Genomic DNA, 27,792 nt, shown 5'->3' with positions numbered 1-27,792 from the left:
CAAGAAAGAAAGAAGCCATCTGGAATAACTAGGGTTTTAATTTTTTCCTTTTTCTTATAATTTTGGGGACCATAAGCGTCGGGGATATAGATGCTCCAAGTAGAATGGGAACAAATCAAACCTAGGTATGACATACGCAAAAATTAGTCTATTGAATCTCTTGATTTATTAATTTTATCTTGTTCAAATAAATAGATAATTTCTTCTAATAGAAAAAGTCAGATGCCTTCCACTTCTTAATTGGCTGGGGAGAGAGCCTGCGCAAACCGCCCCAGCCAATGGCATCCTTATCACTCTGATTAACTAATTAAAACTAATTACTTCCATGATTAAGAGAATTAAGATGATAAATTAAAAAATGACCTTTGGAAAATATCAAAGCAGCAAAGGGACAGGCGTACCCCCACTCCACCACAAATCAGTCGACAGCCACATGAATATATTATTTTTATTTACCAAAACTTTTTAAATTAAATAATTTGGAATAATTTTATTTTACGTTGGCTTAGAAGTAAAGATTAGGCCTCCACTACTCTAATTATGAGAATAAGTATATTATAAAAATATATTCCTTGTCACCTTTCATCCGACGGCAGGAATACGATATATCAGCCACCTTTCTCATCCCATCCCTTCATTTTTTACTATTTTTTATGCTTTTTTTTTGTTTTTTCTCCCGTCTGTTCCTAAATTGTGTGACGTCAAGCCTCGGTGGCGCACTCGTGCTACGACTTTTTATCCCCAAAACGACTGTGCTTTAATTGGTGCGCCATCCCAATTCCTGCGAATTCAACGCTCACGATACACTCATTTAATTTGGACCACGCAAATTTCTCACCACACCCACCCAACCCCATACCCCTCACCCCGGAATCTCCTTGTCTGGGTATATATATAAATCCCCACTTCTTTCTTAAACTTATTCATTCACAAAACCTCCCCAACAAAAAAAAAAAAAATAATTACTTGCCTTCTGCTACTACTTGTAGCGTTCATAATTTTGGAAGGTCAGTTTGGAAGGTGATCAAGGATGACAAAGGTGTACCCGAACACTGCAAATGCCAACACTGTCCCCGCCTACGAGCCTCAGAGGCTCAAGAGCTCCAGCTCCGACGACGAAAACGCGACGGTCCTGACGGTGTGGAAGAAGTCCTTGCTGTTGAGCTGCAATGGGTTCACGGTGTTCGACTCCAAGGGCAATTTGGTCTTTAGGGTTGATAACTACTTGGCCGGCCATAAGGGCGAGATCGTCCTCATGGACGCCTCCGGCAAACCTCTCCTCACCATCCGTCGCAAGGTATATATGCTCACAATTTTAACTTGAGTATTTGTCGGACAATAATTATGTTTGCGTACATTTTGTTGGTGTTATTTATTTGGTTGCTGATGGTTGTACGTAATTTTTGTACGTGTTAAATTAGCGGCTGAGCTTGGTGGACAACTGGGTGGTGTACGACGGAGAAACCGAGGTGAATCCGCGGTTCTGCGCGACGAAGCACGTGAACATCCTCAAGAACAAGTGCTTGGCGCACATGACCTCAGCCAACAGCTGCAAAGGTAGTGGCTCGTCGAAAAACTACGACAACAAGAACGCGGTGTTTTATCAGATGGAAGGGTCGTACGCGACGCGGTGCTGCGCGGTGTACGACAGCAAAAGGAGGAGGGTGGCCGAGATCAAGATGAAGGAGGCAGTGGGCGGAGTGGCGTTGGGAGTCGACGTCTTCCGCCTCATCGTGCAGCCCGATATGGACACGGCGGTGGCCATGTCCCTCGTCATCTTGCTTGACCAGATGTACGGGACGTCGAGGCGGTAAAAAGTTCAAATTCCTTTTACTTCGTCACCCACCTTTTTCCCCTTGGTGGATTCACATCTCCTCCTCCTCTATAAATTCTATGTTCCAAATCTCTCTTTTTTGGTTTGATCTCGTCGATCTCTTGTTGTCTCTCCGATAATCCCACTTGCGTTTATCTTTTTTCTTTTTCTTTCCTTTTTTTCTTCTTCTTTTAAATCGGAAAAAATCAATGAAGCTTGGTTTTTTCCTTTTATATAAAAAACCAAGCTTCTTTAAGTGGGATGTATATATGACTTGGAAAAAACAAAGTTTATCGTACGTAGGTTTATGTTTTTAGTTTTTAAGAATTTCAGCAGAAACATATGTAATGTGTGAAAAGTTGATACGGTGAAGATATTTTTGCAGTAATTATCTTGTTGCTGTTTTGGAAGTTGATTCTGCTATATGTGTTGTTGGACGTTTGTTTCAGTTTATATATTCTTCTTAGTTACGAAAACTTATTGTTTTAGAGTAATTTAGACTGTCGTTTATATTAAAATTGACCGATTTGATGGAGTAACTCAATTATTAAAGATTGACTAGTGAATAATAATCAGTCTAAGTCATGTTTTGAATTGGTGGTACATCAGAGATTTTTCAGTATACCAAAAATACAGCATTATATACCAAGTGTAACAATATAATTGGTTGAAAACTCGAAAAATAAAATTCAATCAATTATAATATTACACTTGGTGCATTAGGCCTATTCTTGACATACTAAAATATTTCTCTATGAACTCTGATATCATTTCTAGAAGACTTTAAAATTGGCTCTTTAAAGTTCAAACACAACTTGGCTTCGAAAACCTAAGTTTACTTGTTTGCAATTGTCACAGTATATAACTTGGGGTGTGCTATCCACACATCCTTTTTTACTTCTCACACACCCCTTGTTAATTTATGTTCGGTGATTTTCTTCAATTCATCTGATCTGATGGCCGAAAACCAAAAAGGTGTGGGAGAAGTAAAAAGGGATGTGTGGATATCACACCCCTACAACTTTTAAGTCTTTTATGGTGTATCCATCCATATGAATCAAATTCAATCCAAGTGTATAAAGTTACTCTACGAAAAGTATCTTCAACTCCAAAAACAAATTTTGCCCTTCAAGTCGAATTTGTTTTTTTACGATTTTATAAAAATTTACATTGCAACAGACTCTTATAACATTTTAATTTATATTCATTATTATAATTAATCTTTTATGTTCTTCCAATGAACTCAACGTTTTATTTTTAATCAAGAAAATTGAGTTGAATAGTAAGAAAGCTGTCACCAAATTCATAGAGAGAGAAAGTGGTCACATATTTGTAAGGTGAGTTGTTTGCTTCTTGAGTTAGAACTGATTTGGTTGATGTGGGTCACCAAATCAAAGCATTTATAAGCCTTTTAATAACAATGTTGGTGACCTTACGGCTCTGACGAGCTTACCGGAACTGCTCTTAATAGTTTTAGGCTTAATTGTAGCTAATAGTTTTTGAACTTTACCTTAGTTTAATTTTACTTTGGACTCTTATATTATTATTACTATTTTTTTTTTTGGAAACTCTTATATTATTTTTTTAGTCCTTGAACTTAACAATGTGTTGTACCAGCTACTTAGTACTACAATTAAGCGATGATTTTAATATGTAACTATACCTCCTCCTATAATTATTATTATTTTTTTTAATTTGAGTTGTTATATTTAGTCCAATTTCTTTTTTGATTTTATTTTATTACAACAATATATTTTACAGTAAGAAAAATAGGAGTTCAGTTAAGTCACATAATAGACAATCTACTTTTGCATCGAATTCACCTCCCCCTATAAATTAAGAGTAAAATCAAAGAATCATGAGGGGAAAGAAAGAGAAAAGATTATAGAAGCCTTCGACATCATCGTTTTCCAAAAGCCATATTGGGCCTTGAGGCATCATCCTTGGGTCCCCAAATTGAAGCTCCTATAGGATTGAAGGCCCCTGTAAGGGCTGGTTTGGTATTGCTGTGCTTTGAAAAAAAGTTGTTGTGAGAATGAGCGGCTGTGCTGTGAGAATAAGTGGCTGTGAAAAAAATCAGCAGAGTGTTTGGTAAACTTTTTTGTAAAAGTGCTTTTGAAAAAAAAAACAATCTGATAGTGGGTTTTTTCATTAAAGGAGCACTGTAGCTCCATGTGCTTTGAAAAAAAACCAGTTTTCCAAAGCTACAAATAGCAGCTTCAGCTTTTTCCTTTGATTTCAGCTTATTCTCACAACAACTTCCAAAATAAGCTCTTTTTTTTCAATTTACCAAACACCTAAAACCCTCACAGCTTTTTTTCATAGGTGATTTTTTTTTAAGCACCTCACTCCCAAACCACCCCTAAGTCCGAGAGACGATTATTTGTTAACTCTAAATAAAGGACTTCAGCCCAAGCAAAACCACAATTTTTTGTCATGTCAAATGCCAAAAAGATGACCGAATGTTTCACAAGGTTAGGGAAAGTTTTCCCCGGTTGTTTAGTAACTTGTTAGCTTTGTGTTACATCCGAAGTCGAACAGGTATTGAGTTCTATTGGTATCGGTCATAGGGATATGCTAAAAAATTAATGAACACTACGAAAATTTAGTCCACTTAAACTCGATTTGCACCACAAAGTCATCCCAGTTATAAATATTGGGCTTAAGTCCTAATACAAGCCCAATATTAAATTGACTCGTTATTTCTGTGGAGGAAGCCACGATAGGGTGCAAACAACCCAATTCAGTGGTCGTCCAGCTGCACACATAAGACACCATGCTCACCACATGGTACGGGATATTTTCTTCCAAGACTCTTCTTGTATTTGAGTTGACGCTTCATTGACAAATATCGTTCTCTATTCAAATGACATCATTAAGGTATCGGTTAGTTTGCAAATGAGACGGGACGAAACAGAATGAGACGGGATGAAACGGAAAGGGAGCAAAGATGTCCTCGGATGGAAATAAGGAGGAAGAAGAAGGAGACGGAGATATTATAATTTTGTGTTCCACGGATGTGGAATGAATCGTTTCAGGAGGTGAGGCGGAACGAAAATTTACCCAAAATTCGTCACGTGGAACATCGCGTTCCACCCGTTTTAGGCGCACTAAATGTGGGACGAAACAAAGTGGGACGAGACGTTCCGTCCCACGTTTGGTGCGCCTAAAACAGGTGGAACGCGCTGTTCCATGTGACGAATTTTGGGTGAATTTTCGTTCTGCCTTACCTCCTTGAAACGACTCGTTCCACATCCGTGGAACACAAAATTATAACATCTTCGTCTCCTTCTTCTTCCTCCTTGTTTCCATCCGAGAGCATCTTTGCTCCCTCACCGTTCCGTTCCGTCTGCATATCAAACGATACCTAAATGCATGCATGCCCCTTTCCAGAATGAAATTCAAAATGTGGACGACGACCTCAACGTTATTGAAATATAAAGTATGTTTTTTTTTTTTTTGGTCAATAATAAAGTATGTTTGTTAAGTAGTTGAAAAACTTGAATTAAATAGAAGGGTAAATTACATAGTAGCCCATCAGGTTTGAGGTCTATTACAACCTCATACAACATCTTTAAAACATTTCATTTTCATACCTCAAGTACTATTTTATTTCAAAATAATACATCCGTTACATTTTCCATCAATAAATCCGTTAAGTGCTGACATGGTTGCCAAATTTGTGCCACGTGGCTACCAAATGTGTGCCACGTGGCAAAAAAATAATTTTTTTATTTTCTTTTTTAAAAAAACCTGAAAAAAAAAAAAAAAAAACTTGAAAACGCAAATACCCACCCCACCCCTCTTCTCCCTCTATCTGTTTCTTCTTCTCCGCCCAACACAGAAAAACACCAACCACTCTTTCTTTTCTCCCTCTCTGCTCTCTGCATACAAACCCACATAACCCCCCCCCCCCGCGTCGCAACCTTCTCTTCTTCCCCCCCCCCCCCCCGGCGCCGCAAGCAAACCTGGAAACATCCACCCCCAAAAAATCTGCAACCAAACCCAGAAAACTTCCCCCCCCAAACAAACCCAGATCTGAAACCTCTCCCCTCTCCCCCCCCCCCCAAAAAACCCGGACCCAGTGCTCCCCTCGTCGACTCGTCGGTCGGCTCTGACAACGAGGTATGTATTCAAATTTTGAATTTTTTCAGTGCTTGGTTGGTGGGTTTGGGGTGCTTACGAATGCGGTCAAAGTTCTGATTTTTGAATGGGTTAATCTCAAACCACGGAACGATGCCGCACCGAGAAGAGAGAGAGAGAGAAAGGGGAGGAAGGCTGAAGAGAAAGTGAAAAAGGATAGCAGAGAGCAGAGAGGGAGAAAAGAAAGTGGTTGGTGTTTTTTTGTGTTGGGCGGAGAAAAAGAAATAGAGAGGAAGAAGAGGGGTGGGGTGGGTTTCTGAGTTTTCAAGTTTTTTTTATATTTTTTTATTCAGGCTTTTTAAAAAAAGAAAATAAAAAAATTATTTTTTTGCCATGAGGCACACATTTGGCAGCCACGTGGCACAAATGTGGTAGCCACGTCAGCGCTTAACGGATCAATGGATGGAAAATGTAACGGTTGTATTATTTTGAAATAAAATAGTACTTGAGGTATGAAAATGAAATGTTTTAAAGAAGTTGTATGAAGTTGTAATAGAGCTCAAACCTGATGGGCTACTATGTAATTTACCCTAAATAGAACAAGAGCATGAAGTAGGCACACAAAAGGTTCAATTTTTATATACAAAATTGGACGCATGCACCTGCACGCAGCACCAAAAGTTGAATAAACGACATCACAATATATTTATTTTTTTGTTTGGTTGAATAAGTTTGAATTCGACTTGGCTATTTATGTGAGTTGAATTTAGAATACTTTGCTTCATGAAATTGAAAAGAAATAAGCTCATCAACTACTTTCACGTATGAGTTTACAACATTCATATGTATAATTTTAGTGGCTGATCATTATTAGTCACTTGTTATTGTTGATTAATGGCCGAAGAAAAATCATATATTATGTATGGTGTTGGTTGCATTTGTGCTCATATTGGAGAGATTTTTCATAAATTTGGAACACAAGTCGGTCTACTATGTGTCAAAACAAATAAAGATAATATATATTTTTCAGTTTATCTTCACTTGTATTATACATGTAGTGTACTGACTTGTTTTTTCATGCACATTGAAAATCTCTCCTATTGTCATAGGAATAAAATCATCTTCACTTGTACGTAAGAGGTCTTATGTTCGATTCTCGTCAGATACGAATTTGAATCACATTATTGCTAATCCATTATAAGATTAAGTCCCCACTCCCTCCCTCTTACATTAAAATAAATAATATAAGGAATTTTTCGTTAAAATTCTTTTTTTAATCAATACCAGTCAATTACATAATTAGAACAAAATTCGGTTCTTCTAGAATATTCGTTTAATAATCCGAACAAAACTTTTTTTTTCCCAAAGCGTATCAGGTACCGCTTTGCTAAGCTAACACGTGCATTACCCCGCCTCTGGTTTTCGACTTCACGTGGATTCCGCTTGGCCAACGATCGCGACTTCTCCATCTCTACGCGCCATGTGTAACGCCAAGATTTCGTGATCACCTTACAATCGTGGACCGCAAATCACTGAGTCAAATACCGCGGGGTCTATTCCCCCACGCCAAGTGGTATCCTGGAAAGGTAAAAAGTACTAAAAATCAACGGCGTCAGATTTGCAAGTAAGTCCCTGGCGAGAACAAGCTCCATTCCGTCTGTTGGGTTCCGTTATATATACCGGCCGCAGGGAGATCAAGCTATAAGTTGCTTCTCGCGCTCTTCACCTCCTCTGTTCCACAAGGTTCGATATTTTTCATAATTCCTAAGATTTTTTATTTAATTAAATTTGTTTTTATTTAATTATCGAGTGCGATTTGTTTGTTTTTTTAGTGATAATTTGATTGTGAATTATTTGTATTTTTGTGACATAAAATTGGTGGGTCTTTGGGTTATGATTGAATTTTGATTTGCGTTGGAAGCAGAAAAATCGAGAAAAAGGAAAATGGGGAGCTCAGGATTCGACTGGAAACTGCCGGATCACCCTAAGTTGCCGAAGGGGAAGGTCATCGGACTCATCGTTTTGGATGGGTGGGGCGAGGCCAACGCCGACCAGTACAACTGCATCCATGTCGCCGAGACCCCCGTCATGGATTCGCTCAAGAAGGTGACTTTCGTAATTTTAAAGATCTGGTTTTTCGAATTTCGATTGCCCTGTTCGTTTAAAGTCTCAGATTTTTGTTGTTGAATTTGAATTTCGATTCGTACTGATTGCGTGTGTGTGTGTGGTGTTGTGGATATAGGGTGCTCCTGAAAGATGGAGGTTAGTGAGAGCTCACGGAACTGCCGTGGGACTTCCCACAGAGGATGATATGGGCAATAGTGAAGTGGGTCACAATGCCCTCGGCGCCGGGCGTATTTTTGCCCAGGGGTGAGTTCCAGGCCTTCCCTTCCGTTTGTTTTACTTCCTGTATGTTAAATTTGATGCGTGTATTGTTCGCTGTATGGTTTTCGATATGTTTTATGAATGTCAGTTAAGAGAATTGGATCGTAGTGAGTTGTGATGAGTAATCATGGGTTTTTTTTAATTTTTTTTTATGGATATAGTGCTAAGCTTGTTGATGCTGCACTTGCTTCTGGGAAAATTTTCGAGGGAGAAGGTTTTAAGTATGTTAAGGAATCCTTTGAGACTAACACATTGCATCTCATTGGTTTAATGAGTGACGGTGGAGTTCATTCTCGGCTTGATCAATTGCTAGTGAGTTTTTTTAGCACTAGTCTGTTTTTTCTTTCTTTGGATTTGGTTTTCCTCCTTCAAATTTCACCTTTATCATATGTATTCTTTTCTCCTGGTGTAGTTGTTGCTTAAAGGAGCTAGCGAACAAGGTGCTAAAAAGATCCGTGTTCATATTCTCACTGATGGGCGTGATGTTCTGGACGGTTCAAGTGTGGGATTTGCAGAAATCCTTGAAAATGACCTTGCGAAATTGCGTGAGAAGGGTGTGGATGCACAGATTGTGTCTGGTGGTGGTCGTATGTATGTCACCATGGATCGTTATGAGGTATTGAATGAAGCCAACTCTTACGCTCATTCTGCAAGCATGATTGGGTCTAATTCTTCCTTCTGTATTTTTTACCGTTGTGTGTATATTGTATATAACAGTTTGTTTAAAGTACGTCCTTTTTACGAAACCTTTTGCACGTATTGCATCAATAAAACATTATTTCTTAAGTTGGGATGTGTCAATAGTCTCTATTTACAAAGTGTTCTGAATCTCTTAAGAAGGGTTTATTAGGGTTTCCATTAGCTTGTTTTTTTTATGTTCCCAGAATTATCGTGCTTTTTTATTCAAACATACTACGTGCCTTTCCAAATTTTGGTAAAGTTTCCATGCCCAGAATCATAAGATTGATTTGTGTTTATGGTTAATACTTATCTGAATTGTTGCTCTGGAACAGAATGAATAAATTTTAGATTTGGACTGTTCAATATTATTGTCTATTTGTCAAAAATGTTTAGTTCATATGAATGATTGGGTATTTTGCAGAATGATTGGAGTGTTGTAAAACGAGGATGGGATGCCCAAGTTCTTGGTGAAGCTCCCTATAAATTTAAGAATGCAGTTGAAGCTATCAAGACGTTGAGGGCGGAACCAAACGCCAATGACCAGTATCTACCTCCTTTTGTTATTGTTGACGACAGTGGAAAGCCTGTTGGCCCAATCGTGGATGGTGATGCTGTTGTTACATTCAACTTCCGTGCGGACCGTATGGTTATGATTGCCAAGGCGCTTGAGTATGCCGATTTTGACAAGTTTGATCGAGTTCGAGTCCCAAAAATCCGTTATGCTGGTATGCTTCAGTATGATGGTGAGCTGAAGCTTCCAAGCCATTACCTTGTAGAACCCCCAGAGATTGATAGAACATCTGGTGAATATCTTACATATAACGGTGTCCGCACTTTTGCCTGCAGGTTTGTTTTTCTCACCAAGTTAAACTATCTGTGTTGCTGTCAAGCGTTAGGATTGTGTTTTCTCCAAATCATAATGAATTTCTTTAGGATTTCTCCCCATTCCATGTAAAGGTGTCCGTTTTTGTCAGTTTTAGTGGGATAATGTGATTTTGACTTTGTATTAGGGAAATCCAGATATGGGTTGGAAGTAGCAACCAGTGTGTTTCTTTGTTCTTTGTTCAAAATTGTTTTTGCTCGATGCCATATCTGGGGCGTGGGGGGAAATAATTGATTTCGACCAATTTGCCCAGAATTTTCTTTTCATGGTTGAATTTTTGGTTTCCAATCCATAAGTTCTTTGCTTCCAAATCTTTGCTTTCACAGCGAGACTGTTAAATTTGGCCATGTCACTTTCTTCTGGAACGGTAATCGCTCTGGTTATTTTAACGATAAAATGGAAGAGTATGTGGAAATTCCAAGCGATAGTGGAATCACATTCAACGTCCAGCCAAAAATGAAGGCAGTCGAGATTGCTGAAAAGGCTAGGGATGCTATTCTTAGTGGAAAGTTTGAGCAGGTAATGTATAGGTCAGTCATGCGATCTAAGAATTTCTATTAAATCCAAAGAAAATATTTCAGATTTGATATTTTGCTTTTGCTTAGGTACGTGTTAACCTTCCAAATGGCGACATGGTGGGGCACACAGGCGACATTGAGGCCACAATTGTTGCTTGCAAGGCTGCTGATGAAGCCGTCAAGGTACTGTTGCTATACCATGAATGCTTGATATGATAAAAAAGCTGGTGCTTGTTGCCTTGTATTCCTCTTACCCCTCACTGTAGTGAAAAAGTTCACGTCTTCTTACTGAGTTGCTATTGTGTACTCGCAGATAATTCTTGATGCAATCGAGAAGGTTGGTGGAATTTACGTCGTCACTGCTGATCATGGTAACGCTGAGGATATGGTGAAGAGAAATAAGACCGGGCAACCTCTTCTCGACAAGAGTGGCAACATTCAAATTCTTACTTCCCATACTCTACAGCCAGTAAGTACTCCCAAATTTTTTCTGTCAAATTTTTTATATCAAACGACAAGAGTGGCCAGTCGATTTACCATAGATTCATAGTATAGAACATTGTCGAATTCCACAGGTTTTCAGTCTTTGATTGTATTGGTTTTTCTTGAAGGTCCCAATTGCTATTGGAGGTCCTGGACTTGTACCCGGAGTCCGTTTCCGCAAGGATCTTCCTAGCGGCGGGCTGGCCAATGTTGCTGCAACTGTGATGAATCTGCATGGATTCCAGGCTCCTAGCGACTACGAGCCATCCCTCATCGAAGTTATTGATAACTAGGAAGGCCAGAGAAAAGAACGCACTCTAGTTATTCCTAAATTTTGACATAGGTTTACGAACAATGTCTGCTCACAGCAGCTTCCGTGGGCGAGTACGGTAATTGGATGATTGTCTCAGGAGAATGACAGAACAAGAAAGATACAAAAAATGGAATATTTTTTGCTATTTTATGCACTCTCAATTACCGTTGAGGTTGTGTCGTCTTGAAATATCAGTTTATGAAGAACAATGTTATTCGGATTGAAGGTTTAAGTCTCGGTTTATAATGTTTTTTGTCTTCCTGCAGATTTGCAAAGGGCATGCGAACCACACGTCCTTTTTAACTTAACACACCTTTTTTAATCTTTGGTTGTCGAATTAAAAGAATTGAACGGAGCAAAAACTATAATTAATAAGGAGCGTGTGAAAGGTAAAAAGGATAGTCTGGGGCACCGTTTACTCATAAATTGCATATGAATTTTTAAAGAGAGTGGAAGGTAAAAAAGATGATGCGGGAACCTTCTGTTTGGAAATTGCATACGAATTTTTAAAATCAGTTGAAATCTGTGAGTAACACTCATGTATTTTTGTAAAAAATGCAAAAAAAAAATTTCTCATAATAGTTTTTGTGAGCATTAAGGAAAACATTATAAGGCATTTGGAAATGATTTTACGGTTTATTGAGCAATAAATGTATATTTAACATAATATTTAAGCCAAAAACTTAAAGAAAGTGAAAAATATAGTAGTGAGACCCACAACAATGTCAAGATGGGGTTCTACGCTCAAGAATAACAACGGAAACTCTTACATTAATTTTCATACTTTGTAGCGAGGCGAAGGTGAAAATAATAGATTAAACAACGATTTAAGTATGAATTTTGAAAATTGACTAAAACCCGTGAATGTTAATCCACGTTTTGGTAATCGAACTGTCAATATATTTTCAACCACTACGAGATGGCCTAGAGTTGGAAAAGAATTTACGTCTATATTCCACACCATAAGTATTGGGTTTGATCCTTATGTTGGTGGCCAGGGCCTTTGTGAGTCTTCGGTCCTCGGAATGGTAAACTGACGTAGTGAAGCCATCGACTCATCTCTTTTTTTTCCAAAAAATAAAAGATAAAAAGTCAATATAGTAAAACATTGAAAGACGAGGAGGCAAGCGAATTCAAATTTCTAACAACATCGCAACGACGCGTGGCCCTCTTTACTTTCCGTTCCGTTGGAGTCGTCCCCCCACTCTCCTTTCCGCCTCCTTTAAATTCAAAAATTTAAACCCCCAACAGAAAACGGACGGTCCGATTTCGATCCGGAAAAACGAGACACCAGAAAATTCAAATTTTTAGGGTTTCTGATTTCGCGATCTCTCAGAAATGGAGAAGTACGAGAAGCTCGAGAAGGTCGGCGAAGGCACGTACGGCAAGGTCTACAAGGCGAAAGACAAAGCCACCGGGCAGTTGGTGGCGCTGAAGAAGACGCGCCTTGAGATGGACGAGGAGGGCGTGCCGCCCACCGCCCTCCGCGAGGTCTCGCTCCTCCAGATGCTCTCTCAGTCGCTCTACATTGTCCGATTGCTCTGCGTCGAACACGTCGACAGCAAAGAGGGGAAGCCCGTCCTGTACTTGGTGTTCGAGTATTTGGACACCGATCTCAAGAAGTTCATCGATTCACACAGAAAGGGGCCGAATCCTGGGCCGATGCCACCGTCGCTGGTGCAGAGCTTTATGTACCAGCTGTGCAAGGGGGTGGCGCACTGCCACTCCCACGGCGTCCTCCACCGCGATCTGAAGCCGCAGAATCTGCTTCTTGACAAGGAAAGGGGGATTCTGAAGATCGCTGATCTCGGACTCGGCCGCGCATTCACTGTGCCTCTCAAGAGCTACACGCACGAAATTGTTACTCTCTGGTACAGAGCGCCCGAGGTTCTGCTCGGTTCGGCTCACTACTCCACCGGCGTTGATATGTGGTCCGTAGGATGCATCTTCGGTACTCCTTTCTTACTCCCTCTCACGAATTCTTCAATTTCATTTCGATTCAATGCTTTAATTGATTAATTAGTTAACTAATTTGATCGATTATGCTAAATTGCAGCGGAGATGGCGAGGAGGCAGGCTCTTTTTCCGGGAGATTCTGAGTTCCAGCAGTTGCTTCACATTTTCAGGTGTTTGTGTTATGTTTCCCCTCATTTTTCGCGTTTCTCGAATCCAATTTTTGGGAATGTGAAGAAGGAAAAGATCAAATCTTTACTTGCTACTGTTTTACTATATGTGTAGGCTGCTAGGAACACCATCTGACAAGCAGTGGCCAGGAGTTTCTTCTCTGCGAGATTGGCACGTGTATCCGCAGTGGGAGCCTCAGAACTTGGCTCGCGCTGTTCCTGCTTTGGAGCCTGAAGGAGTTGACCTCCTAGCCGTAAGTTTTCTTCGATCATTCCATGCTTCGATTAACTTGTCGCTTAGAAACCAACGATGTGTTTAGTCTTCTCAACAGCATTCTTCAAGAATTTAGCCAGCATCCATCTATGCATCATATAAGTTTCTTGGAATGTTTAATCTCATTTCTTAACTCTGATTTCTTTTCAAGAACATGGTGTTCTCGAAGGTTATTTTCATTTTTCAACATCAATTAGAAATCGTGGAGCTTGAATCAACGTGTAGCTTTGTTGTGTAATTGGTTGTCTGGTCCATACGTGACAGATTGTTTTCAAGTCTTGTGATGAATGAGTACCGTAAACTTGTAACGGTTAAGTTGTTTAACAAAATGTGTCGTCATTGGATCAGTCTAATACTGTCTTGCTTTTGGATTATGCAGAAAATGCTTAAATACGATCCAGCTGAGCGAATCTCCGCGAAAGCTGCCCTTGACCACCCCTATTTCGACACCCTCGACAAGTCTCAGTTCTGAAGTTTCACTTATGAACACAAAGATGCTATGAAGTGCTTTCTCAAACCTAGGAAGAGATGAATTCAGTGCTGCCTTGCCGTTTTTCAACTGTTGTCGGGGGAAGTCAGCCGTCATCATCTTGGTGATTCGAAATTATCGTGTGATTCGAAATTATCGTATGATGTTTGCATCCCTGTAAATCAGTGTGGTTATCCTTGTTGGACAAATCATCCTTTTTAAGTATTGTTATTTGAGTAATGCTAATCAATCAAATTCGCAACTGCGGTTGACGATAGCGAAGAAGATATAAAAATGGAAATTTCCTGTTTATGAATCTCCTTTATCGATTCAAGAATCGTTCTTTGTATTGATGAAACATTGAAAAGAGGGGCTCTAAAAGCGATCACCAGTGAGATGTGTAGTGAATGCCCCTGGAATTATTGAATGTGAAAACGATTTTAAAAGAGGTAGATAGCCTAGTTCCTGTAAGTCGTGATCAACAAGAACTTATAATTGGGGGCCGACAAACTGGTAAAATCATAGATGATTAGGTTCTTTGGACACCCTATTAATAATGTTAACCATGTGATTAGGTAGATAAAACTAATTTGAGGGTTTCAATATATTTCTCTATATTCTTCTCTCATAGGAGGCAATACATATATATACATACTCAATCCTTGTACTACATGGAATATTAAAGACATAAAAGGAGAGTTATACCCAAACTAGGAAACACAATTACATTCCTATTGTATTATTGTTGACTCATGTCAACACTCCCCCTCAAATTGGTGCATAGATATCACCTAGGCCTAACTTGTCGAGTGAGTCTTGAAACCTTTTTGCAGAAACGGCATGAGTTAGAATATCTGCCAACTGTTCTTCTGTCTTCACGTACGGAATGTCAACCAACTTAACATCCAACTTTTCTTTGATAAAATGTCATCAACCAACTTAACATCCAACTTTTCTTTGATAAAATGTCTATCCACCTCAACATGTTTGGTCCTATCATGCTGCACCGGATTGTTAGCTATATCCCATGCTGCTTGATTATCATAGTACAACAACATAGAACCTTTTGGTTTAAACCCTATCTCAGTGAGTAGAATCCGAAGCCATAGAAGCTAACAAATACCATGTGCCATACCTCTGTACTCAGCCTTGGTGGAAGACCTTGCTACCACATCTTGCTTTTTACTTCTCCATGTCACAAGATTACCAACTACAAATGTGAAGTATCCTGACGTAGAACGCCGATCAGTGATATTTCTATCCCAATCTGCATCGGTATACCCTTTCACCTATATATGCCCATGCTTTCTATATATCAACTCTTTTCCTGGAGCTCCTTTTAAGTAACTCACAATCCTCATTACTACTGTCATATGATCCTTACTAGAAGCATGCATAAATTGACTCACCACACTTACTGCGTAAGTAATATCTGACCTTGTAACCGACAAATAAATCAATTGCCCTACCAATCTTTGATACCGTTTCCTATTCACTGGGACTTGATCCTGATAAATTACTAGATGAAAGCACAATAGGTGTATCCACTGGTTTACACCCTAACATACAAGTTTCAAACAAAAGATCCAATACATACTTCTTCTGAGATAAGTATATTCCTTACTGAGACCTAGCCACTTCAATTCCCAAGAAGTATTTAAGTCCTCCAAGATCTTTCATCTCAAACTCAGAAGACAAATGCCCTTGCAGACGGTCGATTTCCGTTGTATCATCACCCGTGACAATCATATCATCTACATATATGATAAGCAGAGTTACCTTGCCATCCTTGCATTTGATGAACAATGTATGGTATGCGTTTCCCTGTCGATACACATACTTCTTCATTGCCTGGGTGAACCGCCCAAACCATGCTCTGAGTGATTGTTTAAGGCCAAACAGTGCCTTTCAAAGTCTACACACTTTCCCACTAGAGTTCGCAGCGCCATAACCTGGTGGAGTATCCATATACACATCTTCCTCTAAATCACCATGCAGAAAAAACATTTTTAACATCAAAATGTCTCAAAGGCCAGTCATAGTACACAACAAGAGATAATAAAACTCTAGTGATATTCATCTTTGCAACAGGAGCAAAAGTCTCCTGATAATCAACCCCAAAGATTTGGGTAAAACCTTTGGCCACTAGCCTCGCCTTGTATCTATCCATTATTCCATTTGCCTTATATTTAATGGTGAACACCCACTTACACCCCACTGGTTTCTTTCCTTTGGGAAGTGGGACCACACTCCATGTATTATTATTTTGTAGTGCTTCCATTTCAACTTGCATTGCTTCTGTCCATTTCGAATATTTCAAAGCTTCCTCCACTCTGGTGGGTATTTTGATGGTTTCCATTTGCTGAACAAATGCACAGTATTTCGATGAAAGTTGATGAGTAAAGACATAGTTTGAAATGGAATACCGTACCTTTCCTTCTGGAGAGTACTTGTTTGGTGGTTTTCCTTGATTTTGTCGGTGAAAGAATCTAAAATATTACCAAATAATGATGGAAGTAATTTTCGCAAATAACCGAAGGAAGCATGACCAAGACGACAATGCCACAACTGAATAGTCTTCAACTTTCCACTATCACGACCTTGAACTTTATGAACACGACTTTGTATAATTTCATAAACATAGTACAACCCTATCCTCTTAGTACCACGCCCAATGACTTTTTGAGTCTGAATATCTTGAAGTTGCACAACACAATTTAATTGCTCAGTAACTTGTCCCACAGATAATAAGTCGCTAGAAAGTGCGGGAACAAGTAAGCAATTATGTAAGGAGAGAGTAGGAGTGAGTGCTATCGAACCCACCATTGTAACCTAAGCAACACCTCCATTAGCAGTGACAATACTATCCCGTGGTGGTGGTGTTGTAGAGCTAAATAAAGTACGATCACAAGTCATATGATCAGTGGCTCCAGAATCAATAATCCAACTTGTATCAAAATTAACATATGCCATTAAAATAGTGCCTGTGTTGCCTGGATCATCAGATTGCTCTTGGGACGACATAAAGTTTAATAGTGACAGCTGCTGGCCCAAATTATCTAGGTCCAAATCGGTGTCCAAGTTGTCTGCTGATGGGCTCTGTGAGCCCACATGAATGTTGTAACTGTTGATGTCAGCGGATGGCCCAGCACCTGTGCATGTGCTCTCTGCAAGCTGGCCTATTTCACCTTGGGCTTTAAACCAAGCCAGCCCATCCCGCTGGCACGGAGATTTGCAAGGCTTGCTGGAGACGAGTGATCCCCCAATGAGAAAAGAAACTTATTCAACCATGGAAGCGGCATTGTTTAAATTTTCCATGACTTTGTTTATTTATTTATTTTTTTTTGGGGATTGAGATTACACGTGAAGGTTTCTTGCTTCGAAACCTTGGAACTTGGTGGTTGATTTCTAGATTTTTTATTTATTTTGGAAAAGATTTTTCTAGATTAGGATTGAGGGAAGGTTTCTTGCTTCGAAACCTTGGGCTTGGATGTGGTTTTTGGTTACATATGGCTATTAGGCAGCCAACAATTAAATCCCAAGACGGCAGTGAATGAATATGAGGGATCAGCGGAAACCTACTCTGATGCCAATATAAAATTAATTTTAGAATTTCAATATATTTCTTTATATTCTTCTCTCATAGGAAGCAACACATATATATACATACTCAATTCTTGTACTACAAGGAATATTAAAGATATAAAAGGAGAGTTATACCCAAAGTAGAAAACACAATTACATTCCTATTGTATTATTGTTAACTCACGCCAACACTTTGGATATCCTATTAATAGTTTTAACCATGTGATTTGGTTTTTGACCTAAGAAAATTAATACTATGGAAAACATCATTTATGGGAAAAAATTTAAGTGACGATCATACCAGGCTAACTAATCCATGTCTGATGTCTTAAAGGACGACAAATTTGATATTTCATAAACCTAAGGTGTATATTGATATATAGATATTGTTGGGTGACAGTGTTACCATCATGCTAAAATTTTCTGCTTGTCGTACTGACCAAACTAAACAAGACGGTAGTCAATTTGGTTATGATCGGTCTCATTATCAAGATCATTTACAGCCTAATTATCCATTCTCCATGGAAAAAACAGCCCATCTAAGTCGGGGAAAGGTTGTGGGGTGCTTATTTTCTGGTCCTAATTGGTTGGCAACATTTGAACCCCTCCATAAAATTAAGGTTTATTTCACAACTCACAAACCTCCAAACAGAACAAGTCCCTCAAATCCTCTGACCAAAAAACCACATCAAAATTTCCCACCAAATATAAACTCACTCCACCGATTCTCTCTCTCTCTCTCTCTCTCTCTCTCCCTACTTTGTTTCTCATCATTTTTCTTCATTTGTTGAATCACCTTCTCTGTTTTTCCCTTATTTTTTTTCCTTTTTATTTAAAATTAATACATAATTATTGTTTAGAAACTGTAGGATCAAATCTTAAAACAAAATAGGGAAAAAGATAGGGCAGTGGGGGATGGAAGGATTGGATGCGCTGATACAGAGACTGTTGGAAGGCAGGGTTAACAGAGGTAAAAAGATTCAGCTAACCGAATCCGAAATCCGGCAACTTTGCATCACTGCCAAAGAAGTCTTCCTCCGGCAGCCTAATCTTCTCGAATTGGAAGCCCCCATCAACGTTTGCGGTATGTAAAATGTTTATGATTCCGGCTTGCATTATTTGTTTGTTGATGATCTGGTAATATGTAAACTTGTAATGCAAGCAACGAGAGATCATATTACAGAACGCTGATATTTGTACAACATTTATTGATCACGTTGCGGGATTTTGCAGGTGATATACACGGGCAATATCCGGACCTCTTGCGCTTATTCGAGTATGGAGGCTTCCCACCTGACGCCAACTATGTGTTCCTTGGAGACTATGTAGACAGAGGAAAACAAAGCATAGAGACAATATGCCTTCTCCTTGCGTACAAAGTCAAATTCCCGGACAACTTTTTCCTCCTCCGAGGGAACCACGAATGTGCTTCCATCAACCGAATCTATGGATTCTACGATGAGTGTAAACGCCGCTTCAGCGTCCGGCTATGGAAGCTCTTCACAGACTGCTTTAATTGTTTACCTGTGGCTGCAGTCATAGATGACAAGATCTTCTGCATGCATGGTGGCCTGTCTCCTGAATTGAACAGCTTGGAACAACTCAGAGCCATCGAAAGGCCGGTTGACGTGCCGGATCAAGGGCTTTTGTGTGACCTACTTTGGTCGGATCCGGACAGGGACATTAAAGGGTGGGGTGAGAATGATAGGGGTGTTTCTTATACCTTTGGGGCAGATAAGGTTGCAGAGTTCTTGATGAAACATGATATGGATCTCATATGCCGGGCTCACCAGGTCTCTGTCTTTCCCTTTTTTATATTTTTTAAAGTTCACCGGCTGTATACAATTATGTCCCAACATGTTTTAAGTCACATAATGAGACAGGTACGCCGCTTGATTGTATGCGACCGGTGATAGGAAAGAAGAATATCAAGTTTTCAAGAATTATTTTATGGAAATGATTTCTGCGGTTCCCTTTTTATCCTTCTGCAAACCTTTTTCTCTTTCATTTGAATCTCCTTTGATTTAATCCATTGTTGACAGGTTGTCGAAGATGGATATGAGTTCTTTGCAGAACGGCAGTTGGTGACCATATTCTCGGCGCCAAACTATTGCGGAGAGTTCAACAATGCAGGTGCATTGATGAGTGTGGATGCAAGTTTGCTTTGCTCATTTCAAATAGTGAAACCCTGGAGAGGGAAAGCTCCTCAGGTAGAATGATTCTGAAGCAATTGGGGAGCTCTGGAATTTGAATACTATTTTACAGAAGGCAAATTTGCATGCCAAAAGCACTCTTGCATGTTTTCCTGCAAGCAAAAGCATTAAAAAGCTGTCTGTGTATATAAAACCGTCATATACATATAACTTTTCTGGTATCTTGCTTACATAATTTTCCCAGATTTGGCTGATTTTCTTTAAGCTCGGTTCATCTTTCTTGGAATTGAAAAAATACAATTAGTCTTCATTTGCTTCATCTTCGAAAGAAAATGGAGTGATCAACAAGAGCTAAGCCAAGATCTTCGTTTTAAATTTAAGAAAAGATGGATGAACAGCTTACAAGGTTGTTTGATATATTCAGTTTGATCACATAAATTCGAAGGTAACGAAGAGTCTAGCAAGAAATCAAACATTCAAAAAAGGAAATACAATTAACTAAACATTGAAATAATAACCAAAGCAACTTCCTGTATCAAACTGGTGGAAAACTAGAGTCTTGCCTGTGCTTCAGTTACATAAATGCCAAATGTTCATAAGGGAACCACTGCGACGACTTTCTTCTGCTTCAGTCGGCTTCCCATAACGTTTTAGCGGAATCAAATTCCCATAACTTTTCAGGGAAATCAAGCTACTGGTATAACTAAAGATGCTTGTATATAACCCCTTTTGGTATATCGGACATTTTACTCGATGTATGCAAACAGTTCTTAGATCCAAAAGGACTACAGTGCTGTTGCTCTTTCTCGAACGTTTGAAAAATATCCCATGCCCCCATTCGCAACAAGTCCAAAGCCTATAACTTCTATACCGACATTCTGCATTAATCATTCTGGCTTCTATTCTGTGAACTAAGACCCACTCTTTTTCATCATAGTTTTTCAACATCCATATGTCAAGGTATTTATCTGATGAAGCATCAACGACGGACAAAGATCCTCTCAGATTAATCAAGTGAAAGCGCTGGACAGAGTGGAACTTACGCGGCATGTTTCTTAAGGGGGGATCAGGAATATTCCAACCGAACTCCTCTTTCTTGAAATCGAAAGACAGTATACTCATGCAGTGGCGAATATTTGCTTGAGCTCTTCCAGTTGTTGCGCGACGAATTAACCAGTGCATATCGCCATATGCTGATAAATTCTTGACCGTTAAATCACAGGGAGGAACCGAGCAGATCTCTCTCCATGATCTTGTGCCCAACACATAAACATGAGCAACACAATAGTTGTACTCCGAATCCGCACAAACCTGAACAACTTTGTGTGTACTAGTCGTGTTGTCAAATCCCATACCAAACCAATAATAAGAGAATACTGTTGTTTTTAGATGTTCCGGAACTTGGACGATACAAGTCGGGAGCATCACAGCTTCGCCCTTCAACGGATTTAACAACACGCACCGGCTTCCAGTGTGTCTGTCTTTCAAGCAAATCAAGTTGCAGAAAACAAAATGTACATTGAAAAAATATTCGTACCACCAAGACATGATCTTTGAGACAATCCTCGTCTTATCTCTTCTCATTTCCAAAGTATTGCCATCGTATTCAAATGATTGCATGGCAATTAGCTCCGCCATGTACTTTTTTTTGGACTGAGAAACAATTACAAGTTGAGGTACTTCAGCAGCAGCGTTGGTAGTAACAAGAGAACTCATGTGCTGGTTAAGAAACGAGGGGCGGCTGACTATGTTGTGCAAGGCTTTCGAGACACATCCCACGGAACAAACTGATTCCGCCGGCAGTCTAGAGAAAATGTCGACCAGGTTATCGTTGTCCAGGTCCATCAAGTTTCTGTTGCTGTTGCTGCAGTGCCTCATCCTTTTAGTCCTCGGTGTCTCCATTAGTCCTACTCAGTCAAACAAAATCGAAAATGTAATAATCTGACTCAACCGGATAAACAAATTCAATTAACAAAGAGGAGAGGTACAGAATTTTGACTTACAAACACCAGTAGAGGAGGGTCTAGAATTTGAGAATTAAACTTACGAGAGTGGTATGTTTTATCAAATGGTAATTGCTCATTAATTTTAATCAGGCCAATAAAAATACAAGAATGCAAGGTACTCTACATCATCTAGACAATAAGGTGTTACAACTCACAAAGGGCCAAGGCACATATGGAACATAAAAGTCATGCTTGGATAAACAAAACATCAACCCCATTGAAGCATAATTAAAACTATAACTTTAAAATGAGACACAACTAATTCGCACGACAAATTCAGAATGAATTGTCATAACCAATTTAGACTCAAGATATATCGAAATGAACAATGACGGGAAGCCATTATACCTTATTTCTCAACAAGCACTACTAATGTTGATGTTGCTTAGATCCGCATGTCACAGATACGATCTGACTGTCTCAGATAAGATTGACTCGTCTCAGATCAGATCAAAATTCGATAGCCCAAAACGCCACAAGCCTAGATCGCCCTGAGCCTAAATTGCCCAGTGAAGAGTCCAATGAGATAAACAAATGCAATTTAATAGAGAAGGATATACTTGATAATTTGAGAAGTATCAACAATTCATATAAGTGTAATTTCACAATTGATAATGAGAGTTGATATTGACACCCAAGAAAATCATCATGCATTACCTAATAGAAAAATCAAGATGCACTCACTAATGTCGCTCTACTCTGTCTGTCACAAATCGGATTTGCAAGTCTCAAATCAGATTGCCCCGTCTTAAATCAATCAAAACTTGAGAGCCTAAAACGTCGCAAGCCTAGATCGGCGCCTAGTGAAGAGTAATAAGATAAATAAACATAACCTATTTATAAAAAATAAAAGGGTAGAATTGACAATTTGAAACCTTTGTTAATCACCAATCCATTAAAGTGTAATTTCACAATTGATAATTGGGGAGCAAAAAAAATCCTTTTTTTTTTTTAAGTTGACACGTGAGCTTTTATATGAGAGTGATAAGAATGCCCTTGTTAAATTAGCGAGGCCCACATTTGTTTCATGGCCATTTCAACTCTCTTAAACACTTGAGCAGATGACTATGACCTCATCAAGCTCTCTTGCTCATAACAAGGAGAAAATTCATAAGTATTAAAAATAGGAAATTGTTATTGGCACTTCAAATTCCTCATTCTACACTCCAAACTTTCTATATTTAGAAAGAAAAATACCCTTATGAGGAGTGTAGAATGAAATTTTTAGAGTGCCAATAACACTTCCCTAAAAATATGATTAATTACTAAATCTTATATTTACGCTTTCCTAATTGAAGATCAACTTAATCAAGTAAAAAATCACAATTACATCCAATCAAGGATATTACAAGATAATGCCAATATATTATTTAAGTAATAATATCTTCGGGATACTTCTTTCCTCCTCCATACTACGAATGTCATCTTGGCCAACTGGATGATGACACATAGCGCGAGAATCTCTCTCCTCATTCTCCACCAAATTTGGCTAAGCTTTTGTTATGCAATTAAGCTCTAAATTCTCCCTATTTCCAGAGAAACTAACATAGGCATCGGAGATCCATTATCTACCCCCATCCCCACCCCCACCAACCCAGCTCTTTGGGTGCATGACTTTGGTTTTTGATCAAATGTGTTTATTTGTTTTTTATATACAAATTCGTCAATATCGGAGACAATAGATTTTTGCTACCACAATAATGTGAGGTGTTATTGACATTCCAAACAAGTTATAATGCACTACTTGGTAGAAAAAATAAAGAAAAAAATAGCTGCATAAAGTGCAAATAACAATTTTTTATACCAATAAATAAAACAATAACAATATTCAGATAGCCCTAAAATTTCTCAAAGATAAATATAGAAAGAAACAAAAATTAGAAATTGTGGAACGTAATACCTTATATATGCTCATATTTAAAAATATCCAGAGAAGTTGATTTGCTTGCCACTAGTCACTACTTGTGACTAGTGAAGGTAGTATTTAATTATTTAATGTAGACATTTGTCTATGACTTTCTTTTTATATTTTGCAAAAAGCCGATGGAGGCCTTTGGAGTTCATAATGTCTAGTTTAGTCATTTTCATTTGTCACACAGTCCTAAAAACGGTGAGTGAAATTTGAGAGTCGCCAACCAAAGTATACTTAATGTTTTTATTTTCTTTAAAAATAAAAATATATAGTCATTTAGTACTACGGTCTAGTGGTATAACTCTTCATTGGTAAGTGAGAGGTTTTAGATTCGATTTTCGCCAAATGCGAATTTGAACTATATTATTGATAACTCATTGTGAGACTTTGTTCACTCTCTCATCCTTTAGTGTAGAAAAGAGTAATGCTAGGGAGACTAAATTTGTAAACTAAATGTTGTGTCACCAACAGGAAATAAGTACGTTTATCAACGCTTAAGTAATAACTCAATTATCAACTTCTATGTCATTTAGTTTACAAAATTTTATCTACAAATTTAATCTTCCTAGCATTACTCACGTAGGTTATATTGTTTGTTAAAAAAAAAATGATCATGATGAAAGGAAGGGAATATAAATTTGTAGAAACAATTAGAGTAATGATGTCTGAATTTTAGTCTAATTGGAGCTTTCACCTTCTGAACTGAAAGTCTGTGAGCATTGATTCCTAAACGTTCGTCCCATTCTATTCCCTTTAAACCAGTAGCGGAGCCACACTGAAGTCATTGAGTTCACGTGAACCCCTATAACCCGAACGTTCTCTCTCTTGTTTTTTTGTCTTGAACCCTACAAGTTCAGGAAAGAAATGGCTTGAAAGTGTGAGTTTTATTTTATTTTTTTGTTTCTCAGCCGGTCTCCCCTGTGCGAACTGCGTGTTGTGCTTACGTAGGAGTGGAACAGTCAGTTTGACATGTTTCCGTGACATGTCCTCTAGCCGCGGCAGTTTGGTTCATAACCCCTTTAGAATACGATATCGAGAAGCTGTCGATTGTTCTTTGAAGGATTGGTTGATGCGATGCGAATATTGGAGAGCAGAACCAAAAAAAAATAAAAAATGAAAAAGAGTATCAAGCAAAGCAGCAAGCCATGACGAGAGAGAGTGGCATGCTGTTTTCCTCCAAATGGGGAGATGAAAGTTAATGTAGATGGTGCGACGGCAGCTGATTTTTGGTGGGGTGGGAATAGTGTTACGTGATGAGTATGGCAAGTTTGTTGCTGCAAAGGCAAGGTGAAGGAGTGTCTTTAATTTTCTGTTCACTTGGGATCTACGCAGCTCTGTTCACTTGGGATCTACGCAGCTTTGGGTGTGGTTAATGCCATTCAAGCTCTTAGAGAGGATAATTCTCTTTTGGGACGAGTTGTTGACGATGTGAAATGTTTGTTGAGGAGAGTTCCTGGTAATATTACTGTGGATACGTTCCTCGGGAGGCCAACGTTGTAGCTCATCGTTTGGCTAGATTTTCTTTGGGTTGTGCGAGTTGTTTTCAATGATTCGAAGAGCCACCTGACATTATTCTAAATTTGCTTTTGGAACACAAATGTACTTGGGGCCAGTTATTAAGCCCTCCCCTTGATTATCAATTAATTAATGAATAAATTTTGCTCCCCTTTTACCGTCGAGGTTCACTATAACAAATAAATAATAAATTAGAAAACTTCATTTTAATCCCTAAAAAAGATGAGTTTTAGATTATAACCATATGTAAGATTAAAATCCAATTTTAGTCCCTAGCACATTTAATCATATAATTTATTAGTTGTATTTTGATGTTTTATTTTATCTTTTTATTTTTATTTTAATGTATTAATTACATTTAAATTTAATTTTTATTTCATTCATCATAATATATTTTAATGTCTACATTTAGGTAACTAAATTTTTTATAATATATATTCCGATAACAATTTTGTGTGTTCTTCATTTAGGTACATTAATACATTTGAATATTTTGGTATATCTATCGGTACAAACATGTAGTTACATTGATTCAATATAATGCATTTCGTTACGTACACTTTGATACACACATTTGAGTATTGACTTTTAGGTACATTAATTCAATTATTATTTCGGTAAATACATGTAGGTACATACATTTTGGTATTGATATTTAGGTACATACATTTTCAGTATTGACATTTAGGTTCTCACATTTTGGTACATACATTTCGGTATTGACATTTAGGTACATTAATTCAATATAATACATTTCAGTACATACATTTAGGTTCATTATAATCTATTTCGGTACAAATATTTTGGTACAAAAAAGTCAATTTTATATATTTTGGCACAATCATTTCTGTACACTTATGTATCTATATATTTTTGTATCACAATTTTTTTTTTAATATTTTCTCATTTACGTTCATTTCTAATTAAAAAAAATTAAATATGTGCATATTAATAAAATTAAAATTTAATATGGAGAGATTAAATAAAAATACACATTAAATAAGAAAAATTGAATGTACATTTTGATAAAAGTACACTCAAGGGATTAAATTGAATATTTAATCTAGCATCAGGTTTTTTTTAAATTTTAATCTTTTGCAAGGACTAATGTTCAAAAACCCCTAAATAAATATTGACCATGGTGAAAGGAATGCAAATTTGTTTTGTATAAATTCAGGTCTTTATGCCATTGTTTTCTCCGTATAACTTTGGCAAGAAAAATGTTGAAAACTTTCTGTTGTCTTGCTTTTTTTATTTTTTCTGGATGGGGTTGATTTTCTTTCGGCTCATTTCATCTTTCTCGAAACCAAAAGAAAGGAAAACGAATCGTCGTTCGTTTCCTCTTCAAAAGAAAAATGAACAGATTGTTTCGGTACATTCAGTTTGATCAGAAAATTTTAAGGGAAACAAAACAACTAAGTTTATAGCAAGAAAACATTCAAAATATAAAATTGAGTCCACTAAATATGCATATAAATGAGATAATAAGGAACTTCCTCTAGTCAAACTTCCATATGTTTGTAAAGGCATTAAGATCCCTCGTACTTGTTTTCTGTTCCACCAGATTCCCATAACTTCTTAGGGAAATCAAGCCGCCGGTTTAGCTGAGCACGCTCATATCCAATCCCCTTTCCGATACTGGACATTCTACACAGTTCATGGAAGCACTTCTTAGATCCAAAAAGAATATAGCGGGTTTTGCTGCAATCGGATTTTTTGAACAATATGCCGTGCTCCCATTCACTGCATGTCCACAGCCTAAAACTTTTATAGGGACTTTCTGCTCTCAGTGTACTGCCCTCTATTCTATACCCCAAAATCCACCCTTTCTCATCATAATTTTTCAACATCCAGATGCCAAGATACTTATCTGATGAAGCATCAACAAGGGACAAAGATCCACTCAGATTGATCAACTGAAAGCGATAGATAGGTGGGAAGCTACCCGGCTTTTTTCGAAATGGGGGATTCGGAATGTTCTCTTTTTTGAAGTCAAAAGACAGTATGCTTATAGAGTGGCCAGAAACTGCTTGAACTCTTCTTGAGCAAAGAGTTAACCAATGCATGTCTCCGTAAGCAGATACCTTCTTATCAATTATTATTTCACGAGAAGGAACTGAGTCTATCTCCTTCCATGAGCTTGTTCCCAAAACATAAACATGAGAAACCAAATACTCGGAATTGAGTCTTCCAAAAATATCAGCAATCTTGCATCCATAAACACGAACAATCTTGTAAGTATTGGTCATATTATCAAATCCCATACCGTACCAATATTCAAATGATTTGGGATTCAGATTTTCCAGGACTTGGACGCTTGGGAGCATAGTTGGGAGCATCATAGCTTCTCCCTTCAGCAGCTTCAGCAACAAGCAGCGGCATCCATCAGTTCCATCTTTCAAGCAAATAATGTTGAAGAAAACAAAATCTAGATGGAAAGAATATTTGTGCCGGCGAAACATAACCTGTGATGCAATGGTATGTCTGCTCTTTTCCAGTGAATTGCCATCATATTGCAGTGATTGCAAGGCCATGAGCTTTTCTGTGTACTTATTTCTGGATTGTGCAACAACCATGGGTTGAGGCACATTAGAAG

The 27,792-nt window shown here is 38.2% G+C and overlaps 5 protein-coding genes across 5 annotated transcripts; 4 read left to right on the top strand and 1 right to left on the bottom strand.

The window, feature by feature from the left end:
- The first annotated feature begins 915 nt into the window (after window positions 1–915).
- Window positions 916–2,289, top strand: LOC126619233 (protein LURP-one-related 8-like). The gene is made up of 2 exons (XM_050287531.1): window positions 916–1,297; window positions 1,422–2,289. The coding sequence occupies exons 1-2, from the start codon at window positions 1,031–1,033 to the stop codon at window positions 1,812–1,814; spliced, it is 660 nt and encodes a 219-aa protein (XP_050143488.1). The 5' UTR covers window positions 916–1,030; the 3' UTR covers window positions 1,815–2,289.
- A 5,190-nt stretch (window positions 2,290–7,479) lies between these two features.
- LOC126619220 (2,3-bisphosphoglycerate-independent phosphoglycerate mutase-like) lies at window positions 7,480–11,384 on the top strand. The gene is made up of 10 exons (XM_050287520.1): window positions 7,480–7,639; window positions 7,821–8,002; window positions 8,139–8,266; window positions 8,443–8,593; window positions 8,694–8,897; window positions 9,384–9,808; window positions 10,172–10,364; window positions 10,451–10,546; window positions 10,677–10,832; window positions 10,975–11,384. The coding sequence occupies exons 2-10, from the start codon at window positions 7,841–7,843 to the stop codon at window positions 11,137–11,139; spliced, it is 1,680 nt and encodes a 559-aa protein (XP_050143477.1). The 5' UTR covers window positions 7,480–7,639; window positions 7,821–7,840; the 3' UTR covers window positions 11,140–11,384.
- Window positions 11,385–12,342: 958 nt separating this feature from the next.
- Window positions 12,343–14,341, top strand: LOC126619227 (cell division control protein 2 homolog C-like). The gene is made up of 4 exons (XM_050287527.1): window positions 12,343–13,110; window positions 13,216–13,285; window positions 13,398–13,536; window positions 13,936–14,341. The coding sequence occupies exons 1-4, from the start codon at window positions 12,498–12,500 to the stop codon at window positions 14,026–14,028; spliced, it is 915 nt and encodes a 304-aa protein (XP_050143484.1). The 5' UTR covers window positions 12,343–12,497; the 3' UTR covers window positions 14,029–14,341.
- Window positions 14,342–18,245: 3,904 nt separating this feature from the next.
- Window positions 18,246–20,180, top strand: LOC126619228 (serine/threonine-protein phosphatase PP1-like). Its single transcript, XM_050287528.1, has 3 exons — window positions 18,246–18,694; window positions 18,844–19,403; window positions 19,653–20,180. The coding sequence occupies exons 1-3, from the start codon at window positions 18,526–18,528 to the stop codon at window positions 19,827–19,829; spliced, it is 906 nt and encodes a 301-aa protein (XP_050143485.1). The 5' UTR covers window positions 18,246–18,525; the 3' UTR covers window positions 19,830–20,180.
- Window positions 20,181–20,333: 153 nt separating this feature from the next.
- On the bottom strand, window positions 20,334–21,665 carry LOC126618268 (F-box protein At3g07870-like). The gene has a single exon (XM_050286318.1). The coding sequence runs from the start codon at window positions 21,663–21,665 to the stop codon at window positions 20,334–20,336; it is 1,332 nt and encodes a 443-aa protein (XP_050142275.1).
- Window positions 21,666–27,792: the final 6,127 nt, after the last annotated feature.

The sequence above is a fragment of the Malus sylvestris genome, chromosome 4, assembly GCF_916048215.2.
Source record: "Malus sylvestris chromosome 4, drMalSylv7.2, whole genome shotgun sequence".
In the NCBI taxonomy this organism is placed as follows: Eukaryota; Viridiplantae; Streptophyta; class Magnoliopsida; order Rosales; family Rosaceae; genus Malus; species Malus sylvestris.
This window is presented reverse-complemented; position numbering and strand designations above follow the sequence as displayed.